The sequence below is a fragment of the Taudactylus pleione genome, unplaced genomic scaffold (assembly GCF_031769625.1).
Source record: "Taudactylus pleione unplaced genomic scaffold, aTauple2 ptg000026l, whole genome shotgun sequence".
In the NCBI taxonomy this organism is placed as follows: Eukaryota; Metazoa; Chordata; class Amphibia; order Anura; family Myobatrachidae; genus Taudactylus; species Taudactylus pleione.
In genome coordinates, this window is record NW_028284428.1 from 2,285,503 (window position 1) to 2,302,219 (window position 16,717).

Below are 16,717 nucleotides of genomic sequence, written 5' to 3' on the forward strand. Positions count from 1 at the left end.
ACTTCACTATATTTGGCAATCTTTTTTCTTTTATATATATCTGGAATATATGCCTGGTGGCAATTAACGTGGAGAAAGAAAAGAAGAACCACCTAAAAAGGATCTTCACTTAAAAGAATCTGCAGAAGGGAACCACATTTGACATTTTACATTGACCTAGAAGGAGGCGCTAGGACTTTACTGTTTTTGTTGTATGTCTATGTATATAGAGTTTTGTGACCTCTATTTATTGTCCTAGCTGCATCCTATATTGAAGCACACTGTTATATAAATATTTTTTTGGTCATTTTTATTTGCCAAAATCCACCTAAATTGCAATGCTATATAACTAGGGAACACCAGGAGACTGTGTTGATTAATTTGATATGTGACACTTGTATATTTGTGGGCGACTTAGTCTATGAATCTGTATACGAAGTGCTACAATTAATATGATATTAATCAGCACAGTCTCCTTGTGTATCCTAGTCACATGACGTTGCGACTTAGAGGCGTCACGCGGATATACAAGAGTCACATATCATATTAATCAGCAGTCTCCTGGTGGATTCTAGTCACATCACGTTGCGACTGAAGCTGGCCACACACATAGTGATATTTTACCCGATCTGGCCGATTCCGACACATTGGAATGACAGATCGTGTCATGGCCAATTTGAGAGTAAATTGTGAGTACCCACTCACGATCACGATGCGATGCGTGTCCCCGCTGGTCGCACATTGCATCGTCGGATCTGCCGTGCAGTAGGGCGGATCTGACAATCTGGGACACAATGCACTGGAAGAAAAAAAAAGTTAAGATGCAAGGTAGATCTTAAGTCAGATTGGATGCTTTTTACTCCAAATCGTGTGTTGGAGCATCACTCACGCCAGGCATATCGCGCTGCATGGCGTATTGAGGCTAGATGAGCAAGGACACATCTGTAGTAGAGATAGTCAATAAAAATGTTTTTTATAAGCTTATGTTCAGTCAGATGCATTTCGAGATGGAAGTCTGGCTTAGTAGGTAGTAGTAGTAAATATGAATGTCACATTGTCTTATTGTAGAGAATAAAGAAATGTCCTACTGTAATCACTAGACAATATTATCTTGACTTATTATTATTAATAAATGTAAATCCAATGGCAATGTCCTTTCCTGCATTCATCCAAATGAAAAGGTCTGTTAAGTAATGAGACAGCAGCAACATGATGTCATATAGCTGCAACACTAATGATTTGCACAATGTAAGCTGAAGTGGACAGTACGCAGTAGCCCAATTAGAAGTGGCTGCTGATTGTAACGTATGGATTAGGAGCACTCTGCTTAAATTTTGCATCAGCTCAGAGCTTTAAGGTTTTTTGGGATTTTTATTTTATGGGACCTGTTTTGCATCTCTTCGTTGCTCTTCAATTTAAAATGCATTTTCAGGTGCACTCATAACACTCTAGTAAAGACGTATATATGCTATAATGCAGCATGTAGGACCATTCTGATTTCCCCTGGCTCATAACATAAGGTTAATAAAAACAGCATTTTAGAATAAAAATAGAGAAGGGTACTACATTGAAAAGGATGGTTCTAAAGTAAGGGAATTTGGACTATTGCACAGTGTCCCACAGGATATTTTTCTACTGATCTGTTCACTTAAGTGGAATGTGAATTTGTGGAGACATTTCCCTAGAGCAGGAGGTAGACGTACACTGTGAAGTGCATGGGGCGGACCGTCCAGACACTGTGCTGAGAAACCAAAGTGTTTTGTAGTGCACATCAAGGATGCAATGTAACTGAGGCCCATACAATGGTATACATTCCAGTATGTCAGAAGTGTGCAAATAATATCTATATAATAATTCTCTAATGTCTGTCCCATCTCCAATATGCATGTGTCGTGGGAGCTAGGGCACATGCCCCAATGGCTTCCACTGCTAGGGAGACAGGACAGCCTCTAGTAGGAGAGGAGGAGGAGGAGGAGGAGTAGAACAAGGAACAGGGCCATTGGGAACATAGTAAGTGCGGAACAAGGCGGAACGGGGTGATGTGATAGAGCAGGAGGAGGAACGGGATAGAGGAGAACGCAGAGAGGGGGGCGGGACAGCAGCAGACAGGCAAGGAGGGGTTGTGGTTTGACAGAGTGGAGGGGGGAGCAGAGAGGGGGGGTGCAGTGGAACAGTAAAAAGACACTAGTACTATATAAGTGGGATGTAGTCAGATGGGATGTCGACGCCGGCATACCGAAAGTAAGTATCGGGGGTTGGGGAGGGTTAGATTTAGGGTTAGGCACTTGGGGGAGGGGAAGGTTAGGGTTAGGCACTAGGGGGAGGAGGTTAGGGTTAGGTGTAGGGAACTTACCTCTCAGTGCTGGGATTGTGACTGTCAGGATGCCACTGTCGGTAATCTGACAGGATCCCATACCCAACCCATATTGGCAATATAATGTTAGGCAAATGCTATAGTAAGAGCAAAATGTGCCTATTGGATGTAATGTAATTGTTTTGTCATCCTTATAACATTGCACAGGAGAAAACATTTAATGCAAAAAATCATTAATCGTTCCACTCAGCAACTACCCTTCATCTCCCTGCTCTTAACATTTAAACTGGCATTCCACTTACGTGAGGTTTTCTTTTTTTGTGAAACCTAATGGAATTCAGACAGCAAGTATGTAAATTGGTAACATGTATAATAAGTGAAAACTGATGTTGTATTTACTAGTCCTTTTTCCACTTATTCACTCTGAAACGGTCAATGAATGTTTGTGTGGCGAGTAATTGCTGTAGAGAATGCCTAATAAATAATTCCAGGGTATTGAGTGGAGATTTGGCCGGAATTTGTTTTTTATACTTTATGGGAATAATAAAAATGGAAAAGTAGTATCTTGTCCCAGAGCGTTTACACCAAATGTTCCCTAATACCTCTGACCTTTGCTGGAGACAATGTGGTCAAGTTGGATCCTTTTTCCATGTCTGGTGGACATGCCCTAATATCACCCCTTTCTGGTCGATGGTCCAATCTTTGATCTCCTCTCTAGTCCATCTGGACTCCCCCCTTGCACCAGCCTCATTTCTTCTGTGTGCCCCGGTCTGCCAGCTCTCCAAACACGAAAACAAACTAGTTTTGCACATTTCATGTGCTGCAATTTCTGCGACGGGTCAGACCTGCTGTAATTGTGCGTAAGGGGCCTCGATGTTACCAATGTATATGCAGGACTGCGAGGTATTACGGGTGTGAGAAAGCAGTAGTGGGCGTCTCTGTGCTGGCTGAAAGGTGGCAGACATCAGCATATTTTTCGCAGCTGCATTGCGTGCGGTTACACAGCTGCGATAGCAATTGCGATCCGTGTCGAATCAGGCCCATTGTACTGTATGTATGTTGTTTTTTTGTGTGTGAATCCACTATGCCTCTCCAATTCACACATGAACCAAAGTCAGTGTTAAATGCTTGCATGTAAATGTGATTAGTTTCTTTTTATTTCTTCATACTATTTTGTTGTAAACACAGGGTATGAATAATACTAATATATTGTTAATTTCTTTTATGTTGTAAATGCAGTCAAAAGTCTATACAAGAACGCCCACACTGTATCTGGACTTTAAGCTAGAAAAAGGTGCAAAGCACACCCAGGTGGTCCCTAAAGGTAAGCAACAAGAATAATTTTTTCTGAAAGTGTGCTGAAATTTAGCGTTAAAATGGGGGGGAGGGTTCTATTATTCTATTTTGTTTTAATTAATCTGTAGTACTGGTGTTTTGCAAGTTATGAGCTATGGGCCTGATTCAGAGCCGAACGATCGCCCGCTCTGAATCAGGGCGTGTTGTTTTTATTTGCGAAGCGGCCTTTTGGACGCTCGCATAGCTGTGGGTTACCACCCACAGCTTATGTGAGCATCCATGATGATGGTCGTGATAGTCAAGACCATCGCGACCATCGGGCTTGCGACGAGACCCTTGCGGTAGGGTCTCGTTGACCGCAAGCCCTGGAGTGATTTTGGCTCTATCAGAGCCAAAATTACTCCCACTGACATCACTAGTGATGTCAGTGGGGCCGGACCCAGACGGTAGGCGTTCCCATGGGAACGCCTCCGTCTGGGCAGCCACGCCCCGGCACGCCCACCAAAGGGGGCGTGCTGTCAATCACCATCTTTGGTGCGAGACCCATAACGACGGCTACCCCGTCGTCATTCGGGTCTCGCGCATGCGCACGACGGAGGCACCTCCGTCGTGCGCCTGCGCATTTGGGCAACATCGACCCGCTCGCGAGCGGGTCTGAATGAGACCCTATGTGTGCTCACCATTCAGACCATTTCGGTTATAACCCGCATGCATTAAAGCCAATAAAAGAAAATAACTTTGCAGAAGATAAGCAATCTGTCTGAAGAATTTCTAAAAACTTGTTTATTTTAAGATAGATTCCCCTACATAAACATTAGTATGTTGTATGCCTAATGAGAAAGATCTGTTCAACGTCCTCCCATATAGTGTAATCCTAGTCAGAACTCTGAGGAACAGAAAAAAAATATTTGGCAGTACTACTTTACTAATTGTGCAGATAAATAAACAGGATGTACCACATGAAAGTTACATGAAACGTTTTGAAAGAAAATGAAAAAACAAGAACCTTAAAGCTACACCCCATATAGTGGTGTAACGGTAGCCATCTAGCATACATCGCTCATCATAAAAACTAGCACTGTGTATACATAATGGCGAGTAGGCTCTCAAATGAGGGTTCACACTCATCTAAACTCCAGTAGTGAGAATGGTGCTGGGATTTTCTATACCATCTGTTATAGAACGTCAATGGACACACCTCTAATTATGCATTGTTTTATGTAAGGTTCAAGATTTATTAATGAGGCAAAGCCAAAAACCCACAGTGCAGCTCCTTTGGCATCTCTAGAAGATTACTGTTCTACCTGTAATAGGAAAATACAGTAGGGCCTATTATATACAATATGGTGCACTCGCTATTTCCAGACCCTGCTCTTAGATAGTCTTTTTCATAATTCACACTTTTCCTTATAAGTCCTTTCCACTACCTTAATAACCTACAACCCTTGTTCAATAGTTACTGCGTGTTGGCTGTATATAGGCCGCAATCACAATACAGATGTACAGTATATGTAATTTTTACTTGTGCAACAATGTTACAACAGATTGTTAATAATATCATTTTAAACACCAAACCTGTAACAGTTTAATGTAGATGATACCAGACCGGTTTGTTTCCTACTGTATATATGCAATGGTACAGTTTCCATGTATAAAAATATATAACAACCAACCGCTTCATTGACGATGTCTGTCCTGAATTCCCAATGTAATCACTATTATTAATGCGACGGCATAGCCGACCACGGTGCCACCATACTGTCCATTATAATCTTTGTCCCAATAGTGTCAGTGTTTTCCAATATATCAATCAAGTCCCATTGCTTGTATTCTTTTTTTTTTTCTCAGAATATTCCTGGCCTCATTTTACAATCCTGTTCTCCATAATAGTATATCCCTGCCCCCAGTATATCCCATCAGTATATATTCCCACGAATGGGTATGTAATGCCAGGTGTCGGGATGCCTCCTGTCAGAATACCGACAGCTGCATCCAGATGGTTGGTAACCCTCCCCACCCGCACCCTAACTTTAACCCTCCCCGTTAATGCCTAAACCTAACTCCCTCCCCGCAGTGGTGCCTAACCCTAACCCCCCCAAAAAAAACCCTAACTCCACTATGGTCCCTAAACCTAACCCTCCCCCACAGCTAACGCTAAGGGCGCCCCAGACTTACCTCGTTCGGGCACGTGTTCCGGGCGTCGGAATTAAGATAGGCGTTGGTATTTCGACGCCTATCTTAAGTCACTTGTCGGGATATCCATGTCGGTATTGAGACCGGTGGCATCACTCATAACTACATCCCAGATTCCCAATATATGTTATCCTCCCAGTATATACTGTCCCAGTATGTATCATCCCACTGCAGCCTTACAGGCAAGAAAGAGGAGTGGAGGGGAGTAATACTTGTGTTTCCTATGTCTCTATCATCCAGGTAGATGAAAAGAGTCTGGGCCAGCACTCCCTTTATACGCTGCATCTTTGTATAATACTTACTGACAGATGTCTGTATCTTAACCCTGTCAGGATGCCGGCGTCGGGTTTCTGATTGCCAGGATCCCTTATCAAACCCCTCAATTCACCTTCTCTGTACAGAGCCGTAACTATACTTTTTGGTGCCCTGTGCCAGAGTGAGCATTGGCGCCCCCCCTCCCCCCCCCATTTTTCAAATAGGGACATAAGAGAGTGCACCTGAAAAGGGGCCATGGCCTCATGGGGAAGGGCCAGGGAAGACATACGGGAGGCCGGTAGATGCTGGGGATAAAAAAAGAGGAAGCTACAAGTGAGAATGACAATAAACAGGAACAGTTACAGGCCCAAACAGTACCACCTGCCCTGCGGTGCCATGGCACTGGTCGCACTACCCTAGTTACGGCCCTGTCTCGGTACAGTACTTCCATGCAGCCAGTCACCATGGCCCTCGCGCACTTGACAGGCATATATCTCTGTCTTCTACTTTCTACTGCAGTCATGAGTGAGACTTTTTGTGATTACTGGAAGGAGTTGCGACTTTAGATTTTGCATCTTATTCGCATGGCAGATGCAGTGAAATACCACTCATAAGGGGTGTATCCAATAGGCGATATTGGCAGGCAGGGGCTGCCTAATCCGGACATGTCCCCCGAGATGTGCTAGGGGAGAGCGGGGGACTAGCCAGGCTGGAGTCAGTACTGCCATTCTGTAATGGGTCCCCGGGCTGCAGTGACAGGGGAGGCCCACTCTTGGAGCCAGGTTGATGGCGCTGCGCTAGAGCCGAGCTTGGTGACCCCGTGAAACCCCCGCCCCAGTGACCTGGAGCCGCCTCTTCTAGCATCCTGCCCCTCGCATTGCCCCTCGCAATAGGGGCAGTAGTGGTGGTCCAGCGGGAGTGTGGACGAGTGGTGAGCAGCAGCGCTGAGCGTCCTATAGGACGCTCTGCGCTGCCAACTCAGAGCAGCAGCGCTGAGCATCCTATAGGACGCTCTGCGCTGTCGGCTCAAAGCAGCAGCGCTGAGCGTCCTATAGGACGATCTGCGCTGTCAGCTACATGTCAAAGCTGCTTGGTGCTGCCCGGGAGTACTAAATTCCCGGGTAGCACCATTCAGACAGAGGCAGGGTAATTTCCCGGGAAAAATCCTGGTCGATTGCAGGGACGGCTACCCGGGAACGTGTTCCCGGGTAGGTACCTTTCAGACAGACTTGGCTTCCCGGGAATTTGGCTGAGGCAGGCCAAATTCCCGGGAATCTCGAGATGTCTGAAAGGGGTATAATACACACCTAGAGTCACAAATTAATACACACACACAGTCCACATATAGCCACATACACACACATCTACATTCATAAATATAGTCAGACACACATACACACACTTATACAGACATACACACAGTCACATACAGACATACACAGTCACACACAAACATGCACAAACAAACTTAAATATAAACACATACACAGACCTACATACACAGTCAAACACACATGCATACAGTTACAGAGACACATATATACACACCCATACATATATATATATATATATATATATATATCACACACACAGTTACAGAGACATATATACACACATGCATACAGTTACAGAGACACATATACACACAGATATATATATATATATATATATATATATATACAGATACATACTGTACATACACATAGATGGATACATACAGTTACAGAGACACATATATACACACACATACATGCATATACAGATAGATGGATAGATATATACAGTTACAGAGACACATATATATACACACAGATATCATCATACATACATATATACATGCATACAGTTACAGAGACTCATACTTATACACACAGATACATACAAAGTCACAGAACCCCCCCCCCTCTCTATCACCTTACAGCCAGGCAGGGTACAGTATACTCACTGTGTATATACTCTGTCTCCTCCATCCCCTCTCTCCAATGCTGCTGCTGGCCTGCCACTGACTGCCGTGTAGCCCCGCCCCCTGTCCCGACTCCGCCTCCCTGTTAGCCTCCTTCGAACTGCACTGTACTGTGACACTGTCACTGACTGCAGCTGCAATTAATGGCCTGGGGCCCGCTGCGAGAGAATGGAGAACAGGAGGCAGGGCAAGAGGTAGGACGTCTGATGGAACAGAGAGGAGATGACCAGCCCCAGCCTACGGCCTTCCACAGCCTGCATTGCTATGTTTATGTAGAGCACGGCTGCGGGCGGCCCTGGGCCACTAAAATGTTACCGGCCCGGGGGGCACATGGTACCCTGCCCCCCGGCCCAGCCCGCCCCTGTCGGCAGGCGATTGTACGATAACAACATCGTTATCGTGCAATCGCCCGCAAATCAGGCATGTAAATGACAAAAACAACCAGCGATGCACGTGCCCACTGGTCATTTTTGCCATCTATCATTGCCCTTACATTCTGGTCAACCTGACAATCCAGTCAGGTTCAGCATGTACGGGGAGCAATAGAGAGCACCTACTGTTCTCTTCTTGCTGCCGCCGGACCTCTCTGCAATACACGGGAAAGGAAACGGTCACAGCCTGATGACGCCGGACACTCGCAACATGTGTCCATTGTCATCAGGCTGTGACTGTTTCCCTTCCCGTGTGTTGCAGAGAGGTCCGTGTCTTGATCTCATGCTGCCTAGACTGAACGAGTGAACGTTCAGTCTAGGCACATCACTAGATATACAAACGAGAGCACGATTGCAAAGTCGTAAACGTGCTCTCATTTGTATATCTAGTAGTGGATACCCGCCTATAGTGTACTAGAGACACTGGGATGTTACATTAAATGCACCGGAATTAGTTTTAAGCACGTACAAAGTTGCAGATGAAGCACATTGGAACTTGGTGTGAAAAGAAGCTGCGTCCGCTGCATCATAGCACTTTGTACACGGATCCAGACTCCGTCACACACAGATGTACAAGTGTCACACATAAAACTAATCAGTGTAACCTAGCAATGTGTAGTCTTTTTGCCTTTCATTGTTTGTTTATGTGAGTGAGAAAGATGCACGTCGCGGCCGAGTCGCCCAAGACCTGGTGCACCTAGAGGTGCTGTTAGGTGCTACTGAAGCCCCAGTGTATGAGCATACATCTATATGTACTGTATAACACAATGATTAATGATGTGGATAAAAAAAGAACATAAAATTGTTGCAAATTATATTACTCTCTCACAAGAGGGATGGTCAAAGACTTAAGACTTACTGCCAAAGTGACCTAGAGATACTTAAGTATGTCATGGAATTGAATTTGACTGCCTTGCAAAGGTTATACCGTGCTATTGCGCTTTTTAGTGTAGCCCTATTGTTAACTGTCCATTCAGTGTTCTCTATCTGTAAGCCATCTTAATGTGTTCTGTTCTCCATGTGCTGGGGACCATATGTCCGCCAAAATAGTAATCCTTGACATGCCAAACAGCTGTACAGTCTTCTGCTTCACTTCCACCTGCTGTCTGACACAGATGCTCTCCTATTTACTTGAGACTTTGGTAATGTCTTTATGACAGACTCTATCCACAGAGCAGTAAATTAGTTTGTTGACTCTGCTGAATGTGTTTGGCTAGGTATATCACTGGCTTTGGAGGTGAAGCTGAGGTCTTTGCTTGCCCCTCCTAGCCAAACAGATCTGGTTTTGTCATTAGTAACTTAGTACAGTGTGTACAATGAAGTTTACAACTGAGAACATAACACAGTAAATCTAGTTATGTGTCACAAGTCATCCACCGCAGTAAAGCATGATGTTGCCTGTGTATGTAGAAACAATGTATCGCTCATATTTGTAATTGGGGTCAATCCTATTCCATGCAATGTTCTCGTGAGTGCGAGACATCGCGACAAAGGCGGCGCTTAAAAGGCCGGATTTGCTTAAAATTGCTCGCAGCCCCATAAAGCTCCAGGCAAAATTCAACAGCAGGTCGCACCCTTCGCATGGAATAGGATTGACCCCATTGTCTGCTGTTAAGTTATGTTCTGCACTACTCGTCTTAAACAAAATAAATAAATAATAATAATAGTGGGTGATATATAAAAATGGCAAAAAATCCTTTTATGCCAAATTTGTCATTTAAAATGTTAATGTTTCCTATTATTCTGCTGTGTTCTAAATTTTATTTTTATTTTGAATCATATTTTTTTTTTTTTATATCTGAAAATGTAAAACAGTACTATTGATTAGTATTTTAGACTCTTCATTCATCAGTTCACTTGCTGTTGTGGCTGCCATTTAGCCTCATCTCCCTATGTGTCTCCAGCCCCATCCCTTAATGTTTTCTCCAGCGTCATGTTCCCCCACTCTGTCTCTCTAGCCTCATGTCCCCCCACTTCTCTCTCTCCAGCCTCATGCTCCACCATTGTGACTCTCTAGCCTTATGCCTCCCCACTGTGTCTCTCCAGCCTCATGCCCCAACACTTCTCTCTCTCCAGCCTCATGCTCCACCATTGTGACTCTCTAGCCTTATGCCTCCCCACTGTGTCTCTCCAGCCTCATGCCCCCACTGTGTTTCTCCAGCTTCAGCTTCTGTGCATCCCCAGTCTCATGACCCCCCTCAATGTCTCCCTAGCCTCATGTGCCCCATGTCTCTTTCTGGTCTCATCCTCTTAGTTCTCTCCAATCCCCTCTTGCCTGAACTTGTGGTCACTTGCTTGCTCTTCTTCATGGTTTCAGTTCTTGGCTTCTCTTCCTGTCAGCAGCTTAATGTCCTGATGCTGCGTCGGAAAAAAAAGATTAATTTCTGTTGCCAAGCCTGATGTGTGCATCATAATGTGCTTCCATTACTTTCTCACTTTTCACCTTGAGTGGCTGTGAGCGGGGGTAGGGTTTGCAGGGGTGCATTGCATGTCAGCAGCCACTAAGAGCTGTGAGGGGTGCTGGGCCTTCCCTCTTCTATAGAATGCAACTCCTTAAATGGATGTTTAGCCTATTTATATTATTATTATTATTGTTATATTTATTTAATCCGTATTAGTGGGAAAAAGTTTATAATATTCTGAATTTGGTACTCAAAAAAGTAATGGTTATTTTGTATAGACAAAGCAAGCATTACACCCATGTAAAATGTCAGTTTCTAATATATTTAAAATAAGTTGCTTGTTACAACCTGTTTGTGTGAATCTAAAGAAAACCATAATGATTTGTCTGATTGGCAGTCCTACTTCTATTACCAACAGAGCTGGGGCTGTCAATCAGCATATGATGTAGTAGAGAAATTTAAACTGTGGAGAATGTGTTTTATGGTTGTTAAGACAAGTGACCAGGGTGCCAGCAGTGAGGTTCTCCTCTGGCCTCTCTGTTTCATTTATTCTCCATGATGGATCTGCTACACACAGACGAGTAACACATCAGCTCTGGAACCTTACCACTCTGCTGCACTGGCATTGCGTAGGGAAATTCCTATGTACATCTGCTACTTACACAGGTTCTGGCAGTATTTACTGATTTATCCGATTTCGCACTTTCTAGATTTTAGCAGATTTTTGCAGAAAACACCAGGCTGCTGAGATGGTAGCAAAGGTTGCAGAGCACCCTCTTTGCCACTCGTGCTATCGCTCTGCCCAGTCCACCTTACCCACAAATCAAAATGTATATTTTCAAGTCTCAAACATATCACTGGTTCCGCGGCACCTAAGAGTAGCAGGACCCACTTCTACTGAGTGTTCTTAAGTGGTTAGTAACGTGTACACTGTTGAGCATCGTGATCGCTGGAAATTTCTAGCAGCTCTTCATTGCCTTCTCTTAGTATGTTTAGTGGTCATGTGTCATGCCAGACCTTTAGGAGCCCTTATGCCCCGGTTTAAAAAAAGCCTAAATATGGTAAATGATGTGCTTGGGACACTTGGGTATTAACTAGGAAGATGCTAACCTAAGGGAACATTTACATTTTGGGTGGAATTCCTCATACGATCATGTGATCTTGTTAGGGTGAACATTCGCACCATCTGTATGCGAGCTTGGGTTAAACCATTTGATAAAGGAGGATAAAAATGTCATACAGTACTGTTCCTCCATAGACGTGGCCACATAGTGACCAAGGTGTGCCCAGCATGCTTGCCAACCTTTAGGCGGGGCAGTTCAGTCATTACATCAGGGGTCATGGCATGTAAGAAGTGGGCGGTGATGGGTGCTGAGCCACGAAAGCAAGTCATCGCGAATTGTGTTATCGGCCGTCTGTACTGCCCATTTCACTCTGGAGTGTACGGCGGGGTGGTGGGTGGTTCCAGAGACTTGCCCACTCTGCCATGCAGACGGGAGCTCCTCACGATTTTTGAGAGCTTCCTGTACGATCTGGAATAGTAGGCAAGTATGATGCCCAGGCACACCCGAATATTGGATATAGCCTCTGTTCTTGTCATTACTGGCATTCCTATGAGATGTCAGTGGCTGAGTCTTACAAATGACTCTTAGGGCATAGCAATACATCATTGCCATCCTATCATTTTGCACCCTAATTATCTCCACCCCTGGAGGATCTGAGGACAAAGCAGTGCACATGTACTATATAAAATACACTGTCCTGTTATATTTGGCATAATATGAATTGGAGGCACTACTATGAGGCATACTATGGTTATAGGTAAGTTTTGTGACTGATTTGGGAGGATTGATGGAAGATATGATTTGGGTGGACGTTGAGATGGGACAGGATGATGAGGGGGGATTGATGATCTAAAAACAGTGCTAGACACGCCCCTTGGTGCAGAGTATTCCTCACTAGATTTTCCTAGGTGCACACCCTAATGAAATGTGCTGTGCATACCAATGCTGTTCCTGTATGTAGAGAAACTTACACTGTAGCAAGTTATTTGCTTTTTTTCATATATTTTACTAGAAAAGATATTTCCATCTTCTTTCCAAATATGTCTTGGCGCACAATAAACAGAGACGAGGTTTATTATAAACAAATCGGGAGACTATACAGACAACTTTTTTGGGAAGAAGGAGCTCTGCAGGAGTCTGGAAGGCAGTTCCTGGGAGATGATTGTGGCATGAACACTATGTGCGATAAGAGTAATAACAGCCAGGCTTGTTAAAGAGCACCAGGAAAATCTAGACAAGACCCAAACCTTGTTGGAAAATTTATATTTTCTCTAAAATTGACATACAGCTATAGTATAATAATTTGTGCCCAAAACTCTCTATATTCCCCTTTATACACAATTCTGGAACAAGGACGGCAGAATACAGTATGTAGTGCTGTCTGAAAGTATAGAAACTAATAATGGTTATAAAATATGTATGCACCTTGGACATTTTTCACATTTAATTTTCTTACATAATGGAATCAAAATGGATTTATTTGGAATTTTTTACCACTGATGTATTGTCAAATTGTTAAAAAAAATAAAAAAGCTTTCTATTCATAACAAAAATAAAATACACACTATAATTAATTGAAGTATTCACCCCCTTCTGTTAATACTTGGAAGAAACACCTTTAGTTGCTATTAGAGTCACAAGTCTACTTGGGTATATCTAATCCGGCTTTGCCAATTTCACCCATGCATTTTTATTTTTATTGTTTGAACTCCATCAACTTATGAGGACTGTTGGTGACTAATACTTATCAAATCGTTCCACCGATTTTAGATTGGATTTATTAATACAGCCATGATCATGGCAGGGCCAGCTCAAGATGGAGCCGCACCCTGTGCAGAGAGGTACTCCAGCGCCCCCTTACCCTGCGCTCGTCCGAAAAGGGGACAAGTAGTCCACGCCCCCTAAATTGCACTAATTGGGGGCGTGCCCTTATGGCACGCCTCCCATTTAACATCAGGCTGGGGGTGAGCCTAGCACTCCTTCAGTAGCTGTGCTGCCCCCAGCCCTCTCCCTGCACTGAATGGATGCTGTGCGCATAAAATCATGAAAAAAAACAGATCCTTTATGTTAATATTTATGCATTTTTTTGCAATGGTCTCCAAAGGGGTATTTGATAAATAGACAGAAGCCGTCATTTCCAGCATTTTCACAGGATTTAGAGCTGTCTGTCTTTTAATAAAAAGGTTCCCTAAGTCGCTGCATACCGTGTAAATGTATCTCTTGCACCTCTGTCCGTAAACATAATTTAGTATACCGTAATGTCATAGATGGATACAAAGCCCGTTGTCTGTGTATTGTAACGTAGTTAGGGCCTGATTCAGAGTTGGGAATAGAGGGCCTGATTCAGACCCGCTCGCGAGCACTGAGCGCTCGCAAGCGGGTCGATGTTGCCCAAGTGCGCATGCGCACGACGGAGGCGGCTCCGTCGTGCGCATGTGCGAGACCCGAATAACGACGGCCAAGCCGTCATTATGGGTCTCGCACCAAAGGGGGCGTGCTGTCGATGGTGATTGACAGCACGCCCCCTTTGGTGGGCGTGCCGGGGGCATGGCTGCCCAGACAGAGGCGTTCCCATGGGAACGCCTACCGTCTGGGGCCAGCCCCACTGACATCACTAGTGATGTCAGTGGGAGTGCTTTTGGCTCTGATAGAGCCAAAAGCACTCCAGGGCTTGCGGCAGTGAGACCCTACCGAAAGGGTCTCGTCGCAAACCCGATGGTCGCGATGGTCTTGACCATCGTGACCATCATTTTGGCCGCTCGCTATAGCTGATAGAGCCGAAAGCACTCCAGGGCTTGCGGCAACGAGACCTTACCACAAGGGTCTCGTCGCAAGCGCGATGGTCGCGATGGTCTTGACCATCGCGACCATCTTTTTGGCCGCTCGCTATAGCTGTGGGTGGTCACCCACAGCTATGCGAGCGGCCAGGAGGCTGCTCCAAAAAGGAGGAGGGACGGCCCTGATTCAGAGTGAGCGCTCTATCAGAGCGTCCGGCTCTGAATCAGGGCCAGAGAGAGATCTCTCTCTCAACTGATCATATTGGTGAAACCATGCTGCACTGCAGATTTAAAATGTGCAGAGAGATTTAGATATGGGAGAGACGTGTCCAAACTGACATCTAAAGTGTAGTGTAATAATAAAGCTGTGCAGTATTTGTGGCATACATGCCGACGTTGCACTTCCTCCTTCCGGGAGGGAGCTGTCGGGCTTTCTTGGCGGGGGGCGGTTTGCGGCGGAAAGGGGGCGTGGCTCGGTGCAGACGTGCATTTTGGGACGGAGCATGGGGGCGTGTCATCGCGATCGCGGCTCCGCCCCCACTTTACAATGCCGTTTTTAAAGGCATTGTGAGGCAGGGGGCGGGCCGTGATGATGCGATTCAGCACGAATCGCGTCACTGGCCCCTCCGCTGCCGGGATTTTTATAGTAAGTGCAGGGGGGGGCGGACGTGTCGCTGATCGCGGAGGCTTGCCTGCTTTCCCGGGAGGTCGGGAGCGGCACCCGATTTTCGGGAGGCTCCTGACCAAATCGGAAGGGTAGGCAAGTATGATTTGTGGGCAACATGTAAAAGCAGCCAGTATTTACCCTACATGCAAAAAAAATTATGTATTTACACCTCTTGCATTGCAACATGGTTTGCCCAGGTATACAGTTAAGTGCTATCTCTCTCTCTATTCCCAACTCTGAATCAGGCCCTTAGTTTCAAAGAATGGGAAAAGAGTGGCGTATGTAGTGTAGGTGATAAAAGAATTAGAATGGCTGTATAACCGCAGGCCCTGATTATTGCTGTGATAGTAGGGTTTTTATTTGGCACATCCTTGATTAATTAGGGCTAGACACAATAGCCAATCCAATGTTATACAGTCAAACAGTACTGAAAATGGTAACCCTAATGCTATATTTATTTTTTTCCAATCTTCAAAACCTGTACTTCTATAGCCTAGCTTATTTATTTGTTTTCTTTCACATTAATTCATAGGATGGACTGCCTTCATCTATACAATACATGGTGCAACACTTGTAGGTAAGTCTCTAATGAATGTCTAAGAAAGTAGAGTATTGGGGAACGCACATGTTTATACTGTATATTCCAATCGCTTAAACAAAATAGGCAGTGTACGGACTAGCATTAAGGGGCTCATACATCTAAGGCCACGATTCCCCGTTCTGCCGATCCAAAATCCGATTGACCATCGATGATCGGTGATCTGCTGGCGGATTGGTGAAATTGAACCATTTTCTGGCCGGGATCAGGGAATCGAGATATTTCAACATGTTCAATATTCCTGATTCCCCTTTAGAACGGTGAACTACCGCAATAGCAGCTAGATGTATGGGCCCCATTATGCAAACATAGCCAGTTGCTTATAGATCATTCTGGAAGGAGGTGATATGTCATTCCTGAACCTCCAAGTTGGGGTTGGGTGTCCCCAGGGCTTGCACCGACCCTAACAGTAGAAGAGACTAAAAGTTTATGGAACTTGACAGCAGGAAGGTATGCCTTTTTTAGATTGCATTACGTTCCTGTGCCCCCCTCCTTCTTATTGGAAGGGGATTAGGAGTGCAAAGAGGGATCCACTTGCTGTGCTTTTTCAGAGCAGCGTTCCCAGTACTGGAGCAAAGCTGAATTGCTCTGATGCATTGGAGTTCACTGATACAACTCGCAAGTTGTATAAATAATTTACTTGGGGCTACATCGAGTTAATGATGTATAGCTCCCTTATTCTTTGTAGCGCCTTTAACTTTTACAAATATTTGTGACATTTCTCTAGCGATCATTTCTCTATTGCATTCTTGAAAAATTATGACACAATCTATGGGTT

At 44.7% G+C, this 16,717-nt stretch overlaps 1 protein-coding gene across 4 annotated transcripts in view; it reads left to right on the forward strand.

The window, feature by feature from the left end:
- Positions 1–16,717, forward strand: part of PIR (pirin) — a 91,232-nt gene that overhangs the window by 51,209 nt on the left and 23,306 nt on the right. For all 4 annotated transcript variants that reach the window (XM_088451580.1, XM_088451578.1, XM_088451579.1 and 1 more), the window contains exons 6-7: positions 3,533–3,617; positions 15,874–15,918. In XM_088451580.1, coding sequence (XP_088307706.1) covers positions 3,533–3,617; positions 15,874–15,918 — 130 coding nt within the window. The remainder of the gene's footprint in view (positions 1–3,532; positions 3,618–15,873; positions 15,919–16,717) is intronic.